General features: G+C 36.1%; 1 protein-coding gene across 1 annotated transcript; it reads left to right on the forward strand.

Moving 5' to 3' along the window:
* The first annotated feature begins 242 nt into the window (after positions 1-242).
* On the forward strand, positions 243-15,505 carry msh4 (mutS homolog 4). The gene is made up of 21 exons (XM_067366916.1): positions 243-489; positions 2,833-2,976; positions 3,131-3,294; positions 3,505-3,615; positions 3,791-3,906; positions 4,351-4,524; positions 5,129-5,258; positions 5,357-5,399; positions 6,278-6,345; positions 6,858-6,932; positions 7,051-7,115; positions 7,351-7,520; positions 11,307-11,443; positions 12,371-12,474; positions 12,571-12,695; positions 12,821-13,021; positions 13,249-13,367; positions 13,602-13,730; positions 13,891-14,065; positions 15,112-15,200; positions 15,308-15,505. The coding sequence occupies exons 1-21, from the start codon at positions 243-245 to the stop codon at positions 15,503-15,505; spliced, it is 2,784 nt and encodes a 927-aa protein (XP_067223017.1).
* The last annotated feature ends 1,175 nt before the right edge of the window (positions 15,506-16,680 follow it).

Genomic DNA, 16,680 nt, shown 5'->3' on the forward strand with positions numbered 1-16,680 from the left:
AAGATATTTTGAAGAATGTTGGTAACCAGATAGTTGACGGTAGCCATTTACTTACATAGTATTTGTTTTAGTCAATGGCTAACATCAAATGTCTGGTTTGAGGAAAAAGTAAAGTTTAGACTTACAACCAGGATACTATTTGTTGTTATAATTTAAATATTATACTTAACAATTTGCTAATAGTTGCTTTGATCTAGGTTAATTTGGGTTATTTTCACAGTAATTATTTTTCTAAAGCAGCCATGCAGATGTTGTGTAGCAGCACTGAAGAGGTGACACCAGGTTCAAGCTCTGAACCCAGGCCCTGCAGCAGCACTGTAACCCCGCATAATTTGTTCAGCTACAGTCCGGTAATCCATAGATGGCAGTATCCTCAGTCATCTTCTGGCCTACTGACTTCACGTGGATCCGATGACGTCAGGAACAGTCGGTGTGCAGGATCAAGCACTGCCACTGATACTGTGTTCACAGAAACAAAACAGACTGGAGGTGAGAGACTGAAAGCAACAATACATTAATATAAATATCTAAAAAAAAAGAGCATGATTACTGAACTTGACTTTGTAATAACCGATTTAGCAATGGATAATAAATTATTTGCTGAACAACAATACTTACTCCAAATTTAGAAAACAGAAATTGTTTAAGTAATTTGTGTACATCGCTTTTGCTAACATTAATTATATCCAAAATATTTACACAAAACAGTGGGGACCAGGGCTCTCAGGTATGAGACCACTAGAGAAAATGTTTTTGTTTTTGCTAATTAGATAAAAATGTTTAACTGCAAAACAATTTGAGTAAACCTTTTAATGAAAAATTAAGATTAATCGCACAGTTTCCAATGGCGGATTTAAAGGGTTAGTTCACCTATAAATGAAAGTAATGTCATTTATTACTTACCCTTATGGCGTACCACATCCATAAGACCTTCATTAATCTTCAGAACACAAATTAAGATATTTTTGTTGAAATCCGATGACTCAGTGAGACCTTCATAGCTAGCAATGACATTTCCTCTCTCAACATCCATTAATGTACTAAAAACATATTTAAATCAGTTCATGTGAGTACAGTGGTTCAATATTAATATTATAAAGTGACGAGAATATTTTTGGTGCACCAAAAAAACTAAATAACGACTTTTAGTGATGGGCCGATTTCAAAGCACTGCTTCATGAAGCTTCGGAGCATTATGAATCAGTGTGTCAAATCATGATTCGGAAACTGTTGAAATCACGTGACTTTGGCGCTCCGAACAGCTGATTCATAATGCTCTGAAGCTTCCTGAAGCACAAAAAATATTCTTGTCACTTAATAATATTAATATTGAACCACTGTACTCACATGAACTGATTTAATTATGTTTTTAGTACATTAAAGGTGCTAAAGAGGATGTTTTGTTTTATACATTTTTGCAATATTACTTGAAACTGTCTTTACTAACTGATAAAAGACTATTTATTAGGTGCACTTAAAGGAATAATATTAATATACATCATCTGTGCACGAGGTAGGGCCTTAAAAACATCAGCCAATCGTTTACGCAATCTGGCTTGTCAATCACTGCCGTGACGTTCCTTGTGAGAGACGAGCGTGGCTACGCGCTCCAGTAACTTTCCACACTCCACAGACGCCACATGCAATGTTTTTGTCCGGAGACAGGAGTAACAACTGCAGATTATGAGTTACCTGCGGTGAGTCCGACATAATGAATCCACAACACGACACAGTGAATGCCGGTGGTAAACACTCGTGTTCCAATACTCGTGCACGAGTTTTGGGAGGCGTTCCTTTGAAATGAGCTGTGAAGGAGGGGGGTTGTTCTTACGCATGCGCTCATTTCAGAAACTCAGTAACAGTCTTTGGTTTCTCAGTCAACGAAAAGATCCTCTTTAGCACCTTTAACGGATCTTGAGAGAGGAAATGTCATTGCTGGTTATGGAGGCCTCACTGAGCCATTGGATTTCAACTAAAATATCTTAATTTGTGTTCCAAAGATTAGCGAAGGTCTTGCGGGTGTGGAATGGCACGATAGTGAGTAATAAATTACATTATTTTCATTTTTGGGTCAACTAACCCTTTAAAACATAGGAGGCACACTAAATTGTAGTATTCTGGGTATCCCCTCCCAAGGAAATTTATTTACTTTTTTTTTTTTTTGCATGTACAGCAAGACAATATAAATATCATTTCACACACCTAGCCAGTCACTTGATGCAAAAATCCATCCTTCTATCTTTATTAATGTCTGTGTTAAAAGAGCATGTTCTGCCATTTAGTGAAGCTGTTTGCTGTAGCCTATATCCAGATCAAATAATATTCAGTAATTCTATTCTCCATATTTAAGATAGTTGGTACATTATCCGCAGTTAGCGGTTCAAACTAATATCACATAATTTACGAATCTATGCAAATAGTATAGATAAATGTCTGTCAATGTCAGTAAATGTCTGCCAGTAATTATGGAGGCAACATGGAGACATTAAAATATAAATATTAAATACATTAATCATTTATTTGCTTATTTATCAATATCCATGCACTTTTTTTTAAAGTATCAAGTGTTTCTGATGAAGTTAAAAATGCATTAATAATTCTCACCTCACACACACCGATCTGATTGGAATACATCACATCCAGTGTGTTGCAAACAATGTAGTTGCCTTGTAGTAAACTGTCTGGTCCATCAGTTGTCGTATGCTGTGTGCAGTGGAAAGGCGGCTTTAGACTCTTGAACCCCACTGTATTTTGACCATCTGCAATCCTGATCACTAGATAAGATATTTGTATGAAAACCCACATTGGTCGAATAGTTCTCTTTCTACTTAGCTTGGTGGCATGTCTCTGGAAGAGCAGACAGGATCAGCTCTTCTGTGGGTTCATCTGTCCACTCCTGGAGCTCCAACACGCCACATCTGAAGACCACACCTGCACTCTCACACCATGGCCAAACCCCTCAGAGAGACCTCAACAGTACGTAACTTACTAACCCACACCTGGCACTCAAGTTTTGATTTTTGTTTTTTTCTGGATGCATATTGTTAGTAGCTAGTCTTGATTAATTCATTTGTTTAGAATTAATGTGTTAAAACAACTGGTATCTCACTGTGCAACTTTTTTAATATAGTGACAACGTCTTCATCTGCGTCTGCGTGTCATGCGTCCTCTGTGATAGTGGCTGTGGTGGAGGGACGTGGTTTAGCTCGGGGGGAGATTGGCATGGCCAGTATCAACGTGAAATGTCCAGAGCTGGTGCTCTCACAGTTTGCAGACACTGGAACTTATGCTAAGGTAAAGATGCATCCATTCTCCAAACTGCCTGTCTTCTGTAGGGTCACAGGTAAGGTAAAGATGAAACCAGTTGTTGCGAAAGCAACAAACATTAGGAAAGCAATATTTTAGTGATAAAAAAACACCTTCTGTAAAGCTAAGACAATTTCATGCAGTAGAGGACTATGCTCTTTATAAAACTGACACAAATGATTTTGAATATTATTACAGGTAATTGCCAAGCTGCATAACTTGATGCCTCTGGAGATTCTGATGCCAGACACTGCTAGTGTGAAAGGGCAAGGAACCAAACTCTACAACCTCATCACAGAGACGTTCCCGGTATCATACTTGTTTGCTGTCTCTATCTCGGGTATAAATCAGGGTTGGGTAACTCACACCATACAGACTGTAAATCAGCACTATTGTCAGAGATTCTGCCCACAAACTGAGTTTTAGAATTAGAATCTTATTTAACTGAGTGCAGAATATTTATCTCTTTTTTTTACCTGTGCAGTCAGTCACATTTACTGCCGTTCTGAGGAGGTACTTCAACGAGAAAAAGGGCCTGGAGTACATACAGCAGCTTTGTGTCCCTGAGTTCAGCACTGTATTGATGGAGGTGCAAACGAAGTAAGCCATTCATCAATGATAAACTTTGGTTTTATGTATTTCCATGTACCTGTTTCAAGTTTTTGTTTTAGTTCCAGGATTTTGGATGTACATGATAAGTCACATTATTTGTAGTGCTGCACTAGTATAAGAACTCATTGTGACAGTGTGAATTATTATTATTGACAGTGTGAGTTTCAGTTCCATTTCATCTCTATGAATACAATAATTAACATTATTTGTAAGACAGGGGTGCAAAACTCTCAGTCCTGGAGAGTTTAGTTCCAACACACATAGTTTTCAAATAAGCCTCAGGGAATCAGTTGTGTTTAATTAGGATTGAAGCTAAACTCTGCAGGGCTGTGGCCCTCCAGGAAGAGAGTATTGCACCCCTGATGAAAGACATCTCAAAAATGCTAAATATGACTGAAACAATATCAAATAAAACATGTTGTCTCTCTATAGATACTACTGCCTGGCATCTGCATCTGCCCTACTAAAATACTTTGAGTTTGTTCAGAACTCAATATATGCCCCTAAGTCACTGAAAGTGGTCTTCACTGGTAGTGAGCAGACAGCCATGATTGACGCGATATCAGCCAGCAACTTGGAGCTAGTCGTGAACCAGAGAGATCACAGGTTAGAAATTAAAGACACAGAACATGATATTGCATAGATAAAATGACCTGCACAAAATCTTTATTACAGAATTCCACAGAAAACTTCACAGATTTCTATAGAATTTGAACACCTGTCATCCACAAAGATCCACACATTCCCTGCCCCATGTTCAGCTCCATTTCACACAGTTTATCGTATTTTAATACACACCAAAAAATGTAAAAAAGCGAAGGTGTGTGAAGCGACAGTTCCTTTTTTTTCTGCATCTAACGTTTTGCCTAAACTTTAATTAAAAACTGTGCGCATCATTTTTAAAAAAATTAATGTGCCCTCATAATCTTTAATCAAAATAACTTCCCCTCCCTCGTGCAACGACATCTCTTCTTCTCTGATGACGTGTTTACTAGCATTAGGGCGGGACAACCTGTCACTCACATGACATCACAGCAATAGCCAGGCATCCAATCAATTCCCGATGGACAAAATCAAGTCCTGCTCTACATTTTTTCTTGTTCAAGAAGCATTTTTACTCGGATATATGTCATAATAGGGAAGAAAGAGCTATCAAAACTTCTGTTTCATGCCGACTTTAATGTCAGTATCTATATGCTGTTATATGCAGAAGTGAGCACACTCTGTTTGGGGTCTTAAACTACACTAAGACTGCCGGTGGGGAGCGGCGGTTACGCTCCAATATTCTTGAGCCCCTGCTGGATGTGGCCACTATCAATTCACGTTTGGACACCATACAGGTGACCGCCTGTTATCTGTCTGTTTTTCTTTTTCTTTTTTTCACTCCGTTGTTCTGTCATTAGCTAATTAAATAGTCTTCTCTTTGATTTGTTTCCAGGAGCTGTTGCAGAATGAGGAGCTCTTCTTTGGTCTGAAGACTGGTAAATACTACAATTTATGTGTCAGTTTTAGAGACTGTTTCAGATCGTTTTTCCACCTTGTTTCACACTTTGAGGCTGCAGTTTAGAATGATTATTTGTTTATTAGGTCTGTATTGCACCACATGTGTAAGCAGCATGTACATGGTTTGCAACAGCAGGCTTATGTTGTGCTTTTATGCTAATGGTGTTTCTACTGTGTAACAGCAATACAGAAAAAGGTTATTTTAGGTCACTGTATTGAGAATTCAACCATGGTTATCAGGAGTGGCCCACTGAGAATTATGGCAAACATAATTGTCATGAAATCTTATTTATTTGAGGAGGGAGGCCACATTTACATTCAAATATTAGCCTAATTACACAGATCAGAACCCAAACCCTAAAGGCTTGGACTGATTTAAAATTGTTGAATAGAAAAGCTGTCTGTAACTTGCATCAAGCCATACAGATGTCTTTTTTTTTCTCACAAATAATGTGTGAGTAGCTTGCTTCATTATTGTTGGTTCCTTGATAACAGCCTATATTGCAAAAGACTATTGATAAATAGGCATTTTCTTACATTTATAGAGTATTGAGTATTGACACAAAAAACAACAAAACAAAACATACAAAAAACAAACAAACAGGTTCTGTACCAAAACTTTACAGTGTATACTGTAAACTGTTAATATGGATTCCAAAATAAATTTGCAGTGTGAAACAGGCCTTACTTGTTATGTGTAATTTTTTGGTGCTCTCAATAGCTCTTAAGCTACAGGATCACACCTACCTAGAATTGCACCCACAATCTTAATATAGTAATGTTAAACAGATGCCTAAATGTTTGGCTGGCACCACTCCATGGCAGGACATTACTGGTATTGTGCTTTTATTCACAGCCATTTCACACTTCCTGGATATAGATGAGCTGCTGTCTGCTCTTGTTCAGGTCCCAAAGCAAGAGACGGTAGGCATAGGAAACACATTTTCCAGAGTACTGACCTTAAAGATGTTGCTTTCTTATGAGAGCGATGGGGTGGGTAATTGATTTTACTATATTTTAAAAAATTCATCTTAATTTAGGATATCATTGGTGAGAGAATTTTACACTGTCTACAGGTCTACACTGGAGAGAGAAAAAAAGCAAAAACATCTGAATTAACTGGTTTTGTTCAAGTCAAAAATAAAATTTAACATAATTGAATAAACCTAAATAAATTAATTTATATCAACAAATCTATTTTTATGGGCTAAATCAGCTCTTTAAGTTTTAACAATTACAGGTAATACATTTTTACATTAAGTAGCAGGCAAAGTTCAGTAGATTATACATCCTTTAGCAAGAGAGAAATTTGGCTTAGAAATTCAAGCTTTTCATCTTCATAATGACATTTAAACTATTGTTTGAATTAGTGACCCTCAATAGTTTAGCAGTTACTCTGTACAAGAGATTTTTTAAATGATTTTTTTCCCATGTAGGTACCGGTGGCTGAAGCAAAAATAACGCAAGTAATTCAGCTAAAGCACATTCTAGAAGTGGTCCCATCACTGAAGGTAACTTTTAATAAAATACTGTCATTAAAAGGCCTGTACAGAATCACCCATATTTTTATGCATTTTGGTCAGTGTAACTAAGGATGTAAATGTAAGCAAGTAAATTCTCCCTGATTAGACGGTGCTGCAACCTTCCAAAACAGCCTTGTTGAAAGCATATTGTACCTCACTTGAAGACAGTAGGTAAAAAGTTTTACACACTTAGCTCTGTGAAATATATTTGCATAGTTAAACAAGAAAGATGAATCTGATTAGATGATGTGTCGTGCATACAGCAATAACACAGGCAGAGAGTCCCATGTATGTGTGCCGAGATCAATCAGCACTTTTATATGTGCATTTGATGGTTTAATTCTAGTATGCCGCCTATCAGGTTTTATTATATTATCTTTAATATTTTTCATTTGTGTTGGTTTAGGTTCAACATCATTCTGGATCAGATCAAATCGGTGATTACTGATGACACCAGCTATATGAAAGGCAGTTTGACTATGCGCACACAGAAGTGCTATGCTGTGCGGCCCAATGTCAGCGAATTCTTAGATATTGCACGACGAGCCTACACAGAGGTGATAGATGACATAACAGGTGAGCTCCTTAACCTCAGTGGACTATGAAAAGGATGGATATGTAGGTTTTTGTGAAATACTAATTCATCTGCACTAACCACACTGCCACAAAAAAATTTAATTACTGTTAAATACTTTTTATTATTTAATAATTTTATTATTAAATTTTAGTTCCTGAAGTCAACTCATAATGTTTATTAAATTCATAATTTAATAAGAAGTTTCTGAATTCCAAATAGGCATGGTGAATGTGGTTTGTCATGTGTGCATATGTTCAAATTAGTGCTGTTAATTGATAAAAAAAAAAAATTAACTAATAAATCATTTAATTTTTCTGTAAATAATCAGGATTAAAAACATTGGAGTTTTTAATATTTTTGTATTGTAATAATTTCACAGTTACTCTCCAAATTAATGTAGAAACAACTTAAAGACAGTATATTTTAAATATTTGTTTAATGGCATCTTTTTATGAATGAAGGCCAGTATCACTGATACTAATACTGCTACTGATGTATCGATGCAATTGTTTTTTTGTTTTTTTTAACATTAATTATAGACATTCAACATTACAGTATAACTGAAAGCTATCTAGCAGGTAGGAAATATACAGAAATTGGATAAAGTTATCAAATACTTTACAGTCTTCACTGCATAAATTATAAATGAAATATGTGTTAATCCTTATTAAAGTTACAGTTTTCTGTTACCTTTGATCTTTGATTAACATTAATTACAGACATCACAGCAACTGGTTTATTAGGCTGTTGTGACTTTAAGAGCTGCCGCTGCCAAACATGATGCGGATCTGACACGCATCTCATTAAGTTCATTTAAGACTTTATTAAACTCATTTAAAACTGCTCTTATGAGGATACTCAACAAAACCAGGTATTTTGGCATAATTCTGTGTGTAATTGTTTGTTCAAGGGCGAAAGAGAACTGGATTCTGGCGTGTCTTTCTGTGCACAGGAGTCGTGTGTGTGTCTCACAGACAGCGTGTTCTCCTTTGTTTTGTGGTGCTTGAATGGTTTAAAAACATTTGCATGAATAAGAGTGTGATCATATAATGTAACGCTAGCCAAATTAGGACTGAAAAATGGATGATGCGTTAATTGTGTTAAAGGTGCCGTAGAACGTCTTTTCAAAAGATGTAATATAAGTCTAAGGTGTCCCCTGAATGTGTCTGTGAAGTTTCAGCTCAAAATACCCCATAGATTTTTATTTTATTAATTTTTTTAACTGCCTATTGGGGCATCATTAACTATGCACTTTTCAGGCTGCGCGGCCCCTTTAAATCTCTCGCTCCCTGCCCTCCCCCGAGCTCTCGACTATAAGTGCAGTTATACAGTGCATAAACAAAGTTCACACAGCTAATATAACCCTCAAATGGATCTTTACAAGATGTTCGTCATGCATGCTGCATGCATGGATCAGATCATGTGAGTATAGTATTTATTTGGATGTTTACATTTGATTCTGAATGAGTTTGATAGTGCTCCGTGTCTAAAGCTAACATTACACACTGTTGGAGAGATTTATAAAGAATGAAGTTGTGTTTATGAATTATACAGACTGCAAGTGTTTAAAAATGAAAATAGCGACGACTCTTGTCTCCGTGAATACAGTAATAAACGATGGTAACTTTAACCACATTTAACAGTACATTAGCAACATGCTAACTAAACATTTAGAAAGACAATTTACAAATATCACTAAAAATATCATGATATCATGGATCATGTCAGTTATTATTGCTCCATCTGCCATTTTTCACTATTGTCCTTGCTTGCTTACCTAGTCTGATGATTCAGCTGTGCACATCCAGACATTAATAATGGCTGCCCTTGTGTAATGCCTTGAACATGGGCTGGCATTTATTGCAAATATTGGGGGCGTACATATTAATGATCCTGACTGTTACGTAACAGTCAGTGTTATGTTGAGATTCACCTGTTTTCCGGAGGTTTTTTAAACAAATGAGATTTACATAAGAAGGAGGAAGCAATGGAGTTTGAAACTCAATGTATGTCTTTTCCATGTACTAAACTCTTGTTATTCAACTATGCCGAGGTAAATTCAATTTTTGATTCTAGGGCAACTTTAAAGCTGCAGTCTGCAAGCCTCTTTGTCGCTATCTCTGTTTGAAACCTGCAATTGCAATTACTCGGCAGTCCGAAATCTTTTGCTTTTGACTACAGGTGAATCTCCAGTTGTCACTGATGATTGTCATTTGGACCTTTCTGGATTACAATCCGCCATCAAATGATATGTTTAATTATTGCAGCTGCTGTGAGAAAAGGCTATAAATGATCTGCCATCCTGGGACTCGTTTATGTAAACGGATGTGATGTAATGATGCTGCATGCTCCAATGGACTATATGCACGGAGCGTTCTTTAGAACTTCCGCATTAATATAAGCCAGCTCGAAAACTTCCGGTGAGATGTCATTTGCTGGTGTGTTGAGCATCAGTAGTGTAATACTTAGTTTATAATCAGAATATAGTCACTTAAATAGTGTGGCATAGCATTAATTTAGTTATTCAAACGTAAGACAGCATAAAAAATAAATAAATAAAGACGTACCTCAATGTTCCTCCTCGGCTAAATTCAATTCGACCATTAGTTTTCACACTTTTATGTGGAAAAAAAGCTTCAAAAATTAAATATTTATTGTGCACTTTAGTTAGATTGATTGAATAAATGTGTGTTTTCACAACTGCTGAAATCATTGATCTTGCACTGCACTGACTGACAGCTGCTGTGATTACAAAGGGAGAGCACGGTGCTCGCTTTCTGTGTAATTCACAATAAAAGTTATTGTTATTCATAAGATTTTGTGAGTATTTCATACTTCACATTGACAAAATGTATTTTAAGCCTAGTTATTTTATAATGTTTAATATTTAGTCAAAAACGAAGTGAAAAACTTTTAGAAGAAATGGCTGATATGTGCGCAAATAAATGTTACTTTGCCGCCATCTGGTGGTTAAAATGCTAATTACTGTCTTTTTTATTTTTAGATAAGTGTTTTCTATCAAATGTTAAATTTCCTATATTTTTAAAAGTTCGGTTTTACAATGGGGACAATCTCAGAAGGATGAACAAATAATGTTTGTGGTCATCGCATTAAAAATAACATTTGAAGTGCTGGGGAAAAAATGTGTGTGCGTGTCTAATTACAGACACGGCATTTTTAAACAGTTCCAGTAGCTTCGTCTTTATTGCAATCAATAAAATTGGTTTATTGGCAAATTAGGTAAATGTGATAACTACATTAAAATATAAATACAACATTAAAAAGTCAACCATAGATGGTTTTGTGTCGATGTACAACGACTACAGAATGAACAGCTAACAGTTCACCGGAAGAGCTCGAGCTGGCTTAACGACAACCAGGAAGTAACCCGTGCATATAGTCCATTTCCCACGGAAACCCACCAGTACCGCTCTTATTAGAAAACATTATTACAAGCTTACCGTTGTGAATCGGGCTAAGGTAAGGAGATAGTTTTGAACACTGGGTGGTTATGTACTTGCTCAAAAATGATTTTGGATCATTTTTAACCAAAAAAAAGTTACGGACTGCAGCTTTAAATATTTTTAACCTGTTAAACTGAAAAAAAAAAAATGTATTGCATGCATTACCAAATTAATTTTGATAGCCCTAGTTCAAATTAAATGCCACAATCAATTATGCAGTCCATATAGTTTATGATTAATCAGATCTTTCCACAATCCATCCTGTTTCTTTGTTAGACATGAACATTAGCATTATTGATGTATTGTGTTGTTGCTGATCAGGACTGGTGGCTCAGCTTGGAGAGAAGTACAGCCTACCTCTCCGGACAAGTTTCAGCAAAGCACGTGGCTTCTTTATTCAAATGAGGCTGGAGGGCGGGGTCTTACCTGGGGGGAAGTTACCAGAGGAGTTCATCAAAGTGAGCAAAAGATATTAACTTTTAAAAATTATTGAACATTTTCATAAGTGTTTAATGTCACATATATTAAACACATAATCTATGTGCATGTAAACAGTATAATTATTGACAAACATGATGATTCAAAATCTTAAACAGACAATTATTGCACTTTCCCAGCTAAAGGTTAACCCTATAAAGCCTATATCATATTTGATAAGGGCATTTTCTAATGCCTTTAAATGATCAATACTTTGCTGAAAAACCTCTTTGTATACAATCTTCTGCATTCCTTCTGCCATCTGATTGATAGTTTATCCTTTTTAATCAAGTAAAAGGCCTTTTAGTATAATTCTAAAAATGTCCACCTTCAGGTCATGCTACACGTGCCTTTTTGCTGGAAATCTTTACTGATTTTGAAAAGGTAAACAGCAATAACTTTTATATTTATATTTCAAGATGAAGCAACTTAGGTTTACTTAACAGGGCTGTACATTAACTTTTTTTTTTAAAATAGCAGAGATGTTGAAAGTTTTGTAAAACAGGCCACACAATTATTGAACAAGAATAAAATGCCTGTTACCATTTATGAAACCATAAATAGTGCAGTATTTATGTTATCAATAACATCAATAATCATTTAGGGGTGGGCGATGTGACCAAAACATTTATTTCTTACAGGGTATTTAGTTCATTTTATATTAATAAATATATTTAAAAAAAAAAAAAAAATATATATATATATAATATACACACACACACACACACACATACACACACTTCCCAAAGGTGCTCTATTGGATTGAAATCTGGTGACTATTTTTTATTTTTTTTTTCATATTTTGTCTGAATGTATATTTTTTGATGATTATTTTATATGTCAGGCTTTACAGGGTTAAACTGTTAAATAGCACATTCTTGCTAATGAGCTTAATATCAACACTATAGGTGACTAGACAGAAGAGCAACTATGGGTTCACCACTGTAGACCTCATGAAAATGAACGACCACTGTGAGGAGGCTTTGAAAGACATTTTTCACATGTCTTATGTGTGAGTATATTGTAGCTCAAAGTAAGTTTGACTTGTGCAAGATGACTAAATGACAATGTCTCATTTTATTCATCATAATATTTATGTGCACTGCAGGGTGGTGTCCAGGTTACTGAGTGAGGTCTATGAACACATCCACTGCCTATACAAACTGTCTGATGCTGTGTCAATGCTGGATATGATGCTCTCTTTGGCTCACGCCTGCACTGTCTCAGATTACGGTACTGTTTAAGCACAATGTAGGCGTAATGTGACATGAATTTACATGAATTTTTCATTCTTTAGATACTGATAGCATTGATTTATTTTTATATTATTTAATAACTTATGTATTTGTTTCCTTTAGTGCGTCCTGAGTTCACTGACACATTGGCAATAAAGCAGAGTCGCCACCCCATCCTGGAGCGAATTTCTGGGACACAACCCATCTCCAACAATATCTATGTCTCTGAGGGAAGCAATTTTGTGATCATAACAGGCCCCAACATGAGTGGCAAGTCCACCTACCTTAAACAGGTGGCCCTTCTCCAGATAATGGCTCAGATAGGTACACAGAGTTGATATTATATAAAAATTAGGGTTTGTTTGTTACTTGTTCACATACTTCCCATAATTCCCATACTCACAAACACCACTAATACAGACTAATAAGTGTAATGAGAAGGTTTGGGGTAGGTTCTAGGATAATGGATTAATTTGCGTGATTTAGCACTAGCTGTCTCCTAGTCCCGTGGGATCAAAACAACCTTATTCAAAATGTCTTCTTTGTCCCAGGATCCTTTCTGCCTGCGGAGTACGCCTCTGTTCGTATTGCGGATCAGATATTCACCAGAATAGGAGTGGATGATGACTTTGAGACCAACTCTTCCACATTTATGGTTGAGATGAAAGAGGTAAATTGTGGAAAATCAAAAACATTTTATTGATCTTTCATCAAGGAAACCTAAAATATGTATTTACGTGTGTATTTTTGTGTTCATTCTGAAATAACCATGAAATTTTCTACTAGACATGAAAAGTATATAGCTATAACCTTTTATATAGATACATATACCTATAGGTCTGAAGCTAGTCTCATATGCAATTATAAAAGTATTTTCTCATTTAAATACCTAACTGCACTCCAGGTGTCTTACATCATCCACAATGTAAGCGACAATTCACTCATCATTATTGATGAGCTGGGCCGAGGCACCAGTCCAGAGGAAGGCATTGGTGTTTGCCACAGCATCTGTGAATTCCTCATCAATTATAAGGTGCTGTATTTATTTTATCAACAGTATATTTGGTTCAATAGGCAAGAGGCAAATAGAAAACAAATAATTATTGTTATATGCCAAACATATGTGACTAGTTACTCTAACATTGCTCAACTCAAAGTATTTCCTTAAGAGGCTAACAAAACTTGTGCTGTAGGCCTTCACGCTCTTTGCCACACACTTTCTTGAACTGTGCCAGTTGCAAACTCTTTACCCCAACGTGGAGAACCATCACATGCAGGTTCAGCACGTCCGCGCAGAAGATGGCAGAGCAGAAAGGGTGGTCTACACATACCAGCTCAGCCAAGGACATTCAGAGGAGCGCAACTATGGTGGGTGAGACTATTCCAAGCTTTTCTAAACCATTTATTTTATTCTATATTATTCTTTTTTTATGGCAAATTATTCTGTGGCAGTATATATAAACTACATTTACAAATCTGTCGAACAGATATGTGGAATAAGTGAAGACGACACATTTGCTGCGTTCCAATTCACATACTTTGCATCCTAGAATTAGTGTGTCCCAAATCGTAGTATGTTGAAATCAGTATTCCAAAGATTCCCGATGGTCTACTTTTTCCAGTTAGAATCTGAAGTGCAGATCTATGTATGCACACTCTAATGGCTAAAATTGCTCACAAGGATTCGATTAGATCTACAAACACGAAAAGTGTTTAACTACAACCAGGTGAATGTGCGAGACCAATGGTTAAGTAGAGAGGTTTAGATAAAGGGGTTTGAGTGATTAATAATCAGTATCTAACCTGACAAAAAATATATTTATTCAGTGTTATCCACAAGATACACTATAAGTTTTGGGACGCCTGCCCTTGTGTGCACATGAACTTTTAATGACATCCCATTCTTAATCCGGAGGGTTTAATATGGAGTTGGCCCACCCTTTGCAGCTATAACAGCCTCAACTCTTCTGTGAAGACTTTCCACAAGGTTTAGGAGTGTGTTCTATCACAGTACCACGCTGAATTCCATGATTTGGAGGGGTGTCCTAATACTTTTGGCAATATACAGTATTTAATCTGCAGCAGCATTGTGAACTTTTATAAACATATGTTTGGTCATTACCTTTTAAATGCATCATTATGCAAACACATGAGTTGAGTTCTCTGCATGAAAGACCCACATCTGGGAGATCAACGCGCTACTGCATTTCTCTCTGATATGGTGTAAGAAATGAAATTACATTGAATGTAGATGACCTTAACTGTGACAAGATGATTGACAGGGTGGTGACAGGATGCACATAACTAATCGACAGAACGGTCCGTTAAAGATGCAGTTATGGTGAAGTAGTATGTCCTAAAGCTTGCCTACTCTTTATGCTACACACTCAAAAGTATGTCTGCTGTTTGTTTAGGTATAAGAGCAGCAGAGATGACCAATTTACCAGAAGAAGTTATTGAGGAGGCCAAAACTGTCGCAGCTAAAATCAGCCAAAAGCTGTGGGTATGTAATGAGTCATGAATAATATATTCCAGAGGTACAGGAGAAAAATCATATACAGATAACCTACAGAGTTAGTTTACCCTATATCTTCATTGTCATGTTCACAGGCCAAGCATTATAGTGATCCTGCCACTATCAATCAGAGGGCAAACTATCGTCTAGCCACCAGACTGCTGCAGACAGCCCGTAACTCACGGCTGGACTCAGAGGGCCTACGTCACCATCTGAAGGGCTTGAAAAGACAGTATGAGGCTGAACTTCAAAATGCTACAGAGTCAGTGCAGAATCTAGAGATAGAGAAGTGAGGTCTGCGCTTTGGAATGGGATGGTGGAGTTGGAATATTTGAGAAAATAGTTTGAGGAAAACAGATAAAATACACTTCTTGTTCCTGGTGTAAATGCATTTTTTTTAATCCTGAGTTGTTTATAAAAGGTTTTTTTTTTTTTTTCACAGTACAAGTTTAGATTCAGATTGTTTATTTTTTGTTTGTGACTAATCAAATATGTTATTTTAAATGTTAATTCATGTAATCCATTTTGAGCTGAAATAAACTGTTAACCAAACGTGTGAGGTGATGCATTTCTTTGTGGTGGTGGTGGTTCACCAGTGCTTTTAACGCAAATGTTCAGTCTCACAATCAGGCAGCTACTGTGCATGTAATATGTAATAGTTTATGAGACTTTGAGTTGGGGCCATTTTTGTTGGGACTGATTCCCGATCACTGGAAGTAGTATTGGCCGATACTAATCACCAAAATAAATTAGGGCTGTCACAAACAGTTATTTTGGTAATTGAGTAATTGGTCGATTGTTTTGACAATTAATCAGATATATTTTTTTTATTTCTGATGACTTGTGATAATGTAAGATCTGTAAAATTCCCTTAAGGGGGTCAAAACAACCCCTATATCTATTTTCATCTATTTTTGACATCTGACCAGTCTATGACATAATGGATAAATCCATTTGACCTTTTCTTATTAGAACAAAACATAAGTTTGAGTGGGATGTAAATTTCCCTATGCTTACGGTATAAAATGGGCTGAGTCGTTGATAGTTTAGCTTTTTCCTTCGCTTTTCTTTACTCTTCTGCTTCTTCTTTTCTAACTATTAATTACTTAATGAATTTGTTTGTCTATAATATAATTTAAAAAAATTGTTATTCCTTATTCAAATTTAAAGGATAAGTTCACCCAAAAATGAAAATAATGTAATTTATTACTCACCCTTATGTCGTTCTTTCATCTTCGGAACACAAATTAAGATATTTTTGTTGAAATCCGATGGCTCAGTGAGGCCCCCATAGCCAGCAATGACATTTCCTCTCTCAAGATCCAGTAATGTACTAAAAACATATTTAAATCAGTTCATGTGAGTACAGTGGTTCAATATTAATATTATAAAGCAAAGAGAATATTTTTGGTGCGCAAAAAACAAAACAAAATAACGACTTATATAAGAATGGCCAATTTCAAAACAC

Source organism: Chanodichthys erythropterus, chromosome 18, assembly GCF_024489055.1.
Source record: "Chanodichthys erythropterus isolate Z2021 chromosome 18, ASM2448905v1, whole genome shotgun sequence".
NCBI lineage: Eukaryota > Metazoa > Chordata > Actinopteri > Cypriniformes > Xenocyprididae > Chanodichthys > Chanodichthys erythropterus.

Bases quoted from the DNA above. Each gene is read 5' to 3' on its own strand.
- msh4 (XM_067366916.1), top strand. From the start codon at position 243: ATGCAGATGTTGTGTAGCAGCACTGAAGAGGTGACACCAGGTTCAAGC. The intron at 4,525-5,128 runs GTTAGAAATTAA...TGTTATATGCAG, and splicing joins GTGAACCAGAGAGATCACAG to AAGTGAGCACACTCTGTTTG. The intron at 12,475-12,570 runs GTGAGTATATTG...TGTGCACTGCAG, and splicing joins ATTTTTCACATGTCTTATGT to GGTGGTGTCCAGGTTACTGA.